The sequence below is a fragment of the Cornus florida genome, unplaced genomic scaffold (assembly GCF_030987335.1).
Source record: "Cornus florida cultivar Cherokee Brave unplaced genomic scaffold, ASM3098733v1 CherokeeBrave_3.0.0_Hap2_Chr01, whole genome shotgun sequence".
Classification (NCBI taxonomy): Eukaryota; Viridiplantae; Streptophyta; class Magnoliopsida; order Cornales; family Cornaceae; genus Cornus; species Cornus florida.
In genome coordinates, this window is record NW_026775571.1 from 88,264,842 (window position 1) to 88,268,873 (window position 4,032).

General features: G+C 34.8%; 1 protein-coding gene across 1 annotated transcript; it reads right to left on the reverse strand.

Moving 5' to 3' along the window:
* Positions 1–1,532: 1,532 nt before the first annotated feature.
* On the reverse strand, positions 1,533–2,077 carry LOC132306237 (disease resistance protein L6-like). The gene has a single exon (XM_059803587.1). It carries the CDS (start codon positions 2,034–2,036, stop codon positions 1,533–1,535), a length of 504 nt encoding a protein of 167 aa, XP_059659570.1. The 5' UTR covers positions 2,037–2,077.
* Positions 2,078–4,032: the final 1,955 nt, after the last annotated feature.

Genomic DNA, 4,032 nt, shown 5'->3' on the forward strand with positions numbered 1-4,032 from the left:
ACCGGCGAATGACATCCGTCGTGACCAGTTCCGGATGTGGAGGAATATATCGGCGACTATGGGGCTCCATCGATTTTGGCATTTAGCGATGATTTGCACTGTGATTGGAAGTCAGCGAGAGATTAAAAAAGATGATAAGGGGCAATTTGGTAATCAAAACAAATTCCATCTTTTTGGAAACATTGACTTTGACTTCATGGTTTTGTCATTTGACCTCTCTAACCCCTCTTTCTTTTTTCTTTTTTTTTGGGAATAATCCTATAAATTTAAAAGAAAATAATTCAGAGTTTTATGAATAATTCCTTTGTTAGGGGGAAGAATGTAATACTCATAATTTCCAGAGGATTTTAAAAGGATTTATTTAATTATTTTTATTTATATTTTAATTGATTATGTGTTTATGTGCTTAAATGATTTAATTGTTTGATGTAAATTGTATGATTTATTTGTGTGTATTTATTTGGTATAATTTATGTGATTTAATTGTATATTTGTTTGTTATTATTTCTTAGCTTAAATGTTTAATTATTTATTTTATTTTATTTTTCTTATTTAAAGAAATGGGTTTGGGTAATACTAATGGACCAACTAAATGGGTCTCACTACTTAGATAGGAAGCCTAGATGGGTAAGGATTACAGCCCATCGGTGTATTTTAAATATATATATTGATTTATATATATATGTGTGTGTATTATTATTATTAATATTTAATAATAATAATACATGGAGGTATTAGTTTTATATATATATATATATATATATATATATATATATATATATATATATATATATATATATGTGTGTGGGGTTTATGCAGATTCTTACTATTATTATTATTACTACTACTATTATTATTAGAATTTTTATTATATTTCCTTTCAGCATTTTATTTATTCTTTATTTATCATTTTGTATTCTGTATTCGTTTATTACCATATTGTTTATGATATCTCCAGGTCTTCGGGTGTGGGCCTGGACAACCCGCACTTGAAAATTAGGGGGTATCACACTTTGCGAGTAGAAGTTGTTGGGTTTAATTGTCTAAAAAAGGTGTATGAAATAGATGATGACTTGAAAATTAGGGGGTATCACATTTTGAACTATTTCGGGATTTTTGTTAGACATCTAAATGGATTCGAATTCCTTTAGTTTTTTATAATTAGTAATTTTTAGTAATTAGACTTCTTACCTTATTTCTTTAGAATTTTTGAATAAAGTTTAATTTTGAGCATTTTCCTTATACTGCTTGTATCTTACTTTTTTGGTTTCCTTCCGTTGTTTGGGTAACACAATTTATTCATTGATTAATGATATATCAGATTGGCTAGATCACTTAACCTCTTCGGAAAGAAGAGCTTATATCATCTGGATTAGAGCCATTGGTTTGTGAATTCAAAGTTGTTATTCTATTCATTATTTAACACTCATAACTTCCGCTACGTCATTGCTCTCAACCTATTTTGATTTGCAATATTAATCCCATATATATAAAATAAGCACTTAAGTAGCATAAATGGATTAACATACCCGTCAGCTTTTTTCTCGAAACCCTTTGAGTGCTCCAACCTCTCTCAATGCCTCCTTCCATTCCTTAACAGTACTTTCTTGGAAACAACTCTCATGGTTGCGGAAGGCCTCCTCGTAACTCCCAGACTGATGCCGAACCTGAAACGGTTCAACATCATAGAAGATGGGTAGAATCATTTGTCTTGTAGTTCTCTTACACTCCACCATCTGGGAGAGCTCACGGAGGCACCATTTACTGGACGCGTAGTCTTTGGAGAAAATTGGGATTGAGATCTTCGATTGAGTGATCGCCTCAAGGAGCTCTGGGCCGATCTCTTCACCTATACGAAGGTCATTATTGTCTTGAAAGGTACGAACTCCTGCATCTTTGAGACTTGTGTACAGATAATCAGTGAAGGTTTCACGAGTGTCTGGGCCTCTGAAACTCAAAAAGACATCATATTCACCACCTGGAATGGTCGTGGATGAAGAGTTGAAAGCAGTGCTGGTGCCTTTCTCAGAATCCATTTCGAAAGCAAAACGAGTAGCTTAGTCTCTCTCTCTCTCTCTCTCTCTCTCTCTCTCCGTCTCTAAGATAATAGGTGGGAACTAGAATATGAGAAGCTCAATACATCTAACCATCCAAGATCACATTTACAATACAAGATATCCTTAGGTTAAAGAGGAAGTATTCTCCAAGCAATCACAGTATATTTACTTTATGAAGCAAGGAAGTCCACGATTCAAAGAAATTTCTACATAGATATATGAAGCAAGGAATTCCTTGGTTCCAAGAATTTCTATACAGCATATCTATTTGTAAAGCAAGCAATCACATGCATTATACTCATGAGATATATACATTTCTAAAGCAAGCTCACTCCAGCAATCAAGGAATATTTCAAAGCAACTTTAAGTCCAACCAAGTACATGATATTTCAAAGCGACTTTGCTTAGCAGTCTATCTTGTACGAACCCCATTATAATGTACTTAACGTGGATATTGAACATGTTAAGGGAAAATTTTTAAAAATAAAAACTAAAAATAAATTAACCAACATGTTACAAGTGGACTTACTAATATTAAAGTTTTTATTTATAGCATTTGTTTATCCTTTTCCTGTTTGAGGCTTATTTATTCAGTGTCTCTAGCATCTTCAGCAAGGATATAAAGATTGGATGTCGAATCATGATCAACCTGACTATAGATAGTTTGGAATAAAACTGTGAGTTGCATAAGTTGTTAAACCCATATAATTTTATCCACTCATTTGTAAATTTATTTTCATTTTTTTGGGCAAGTGTTCTGTGAGCATTTTTAACAAATAAAAAAAATAAAATTGCTCCTCAAGAGTGGAGCCCAATAGGGAGTAGTATTTTTGAGGTAACGGTAAAGTGTGAAAGTACAAAATTCGATTATGAATGGCTGGTTCAACAAATACCTGGGTCTACCAGCTTTTGTGGTAAGTCCAAAATGGACACATTTAAGTAGCTGATTGATAGAATTATCTCTGGCGTCAAACTCATCAAATGTGACCTTCTCTCCAAAGCAGGCTAGCACTTGTACTTCTCTTGTAAGCTTATGCATTTCTGGTGGCCGGAGCAGCAAGGATTTCGGCATCGCTTTGACTCAGTATTTCTTCCATGGGCAAAACAATGGCAGCAATTACTTGAGCTGTGGAAACCACTCCCCAATGGCAAACATCTTTTGAGCCTTGCCTCATTCTTATGCTAGCAAATTTGGAAGTTCCGTAATGACTTGAGTTTCAATTCCATGTCTTGGGATTAAGGACATACACGACCGTGCACTGTTCAATTTCAAAGAATTATCTGAAATCTCCAACTTGGATCTCTCTTTCCAATCCCATCTCCATCCTTCTCCTTCTCTATTTCGCTGGATCCTTCCAATTGGACGTGGACCCTTCTTTCTCCATTTCTACCAGGTGTGCAGGGGGCTTCATTCTTCGTGACTATCGAGATCAGGCTATCAAAGCACCCTATTTTCTTCTTGCGCAATATTTCTATCCCTGAAGTTGCCGCCGAATCTAATCTCATGCCCTAAGATAGGGTCTTTCTCTCCTTATCAATTGGAGTAGGTTATGATCATGATGACATTGAAGGTGATTGCCTTAACCTCTTCAACCTCTCTCAAATCCACTGTTTGTCCGTATGGGTGGAGGTGGTAATGAAAAGAAATGAAATATGGTCATGCATCATTAAAATGGTTTTGTTATTTTTTTTTTTTTAGGGTAAGGTAGAATGACACCGCCTGAGATTTGTCATAAGGACACTCAGATACAAGTTAGTCTATTTTTGGACAATAACACTCCCTATCAAAAATTTCAGCCAAACAACCCCTAAAAATTTAGTAAAAGACGAAATTGCCCTTCCACATTTAATTGATAAAAAATTTGAAAACTTAAATGACATAATTGCCCTTGATGCATTACTAAGCAATACCTCCCTCCCTCAGCTCTCTTCTCACCACCCATATCTGCGCCACCATCACCATAATCGGTGACAG

Bases quoted from the DNA above. Each gene is read 5' to 3' on its own strand.
- LOC132306237 (XM_059803587.1), bottom strand. From the start codon at position 2,036: ATGGATTCTGAGAAAGGCACCAGCACTGCTTTCAACTCTTCATCCACG.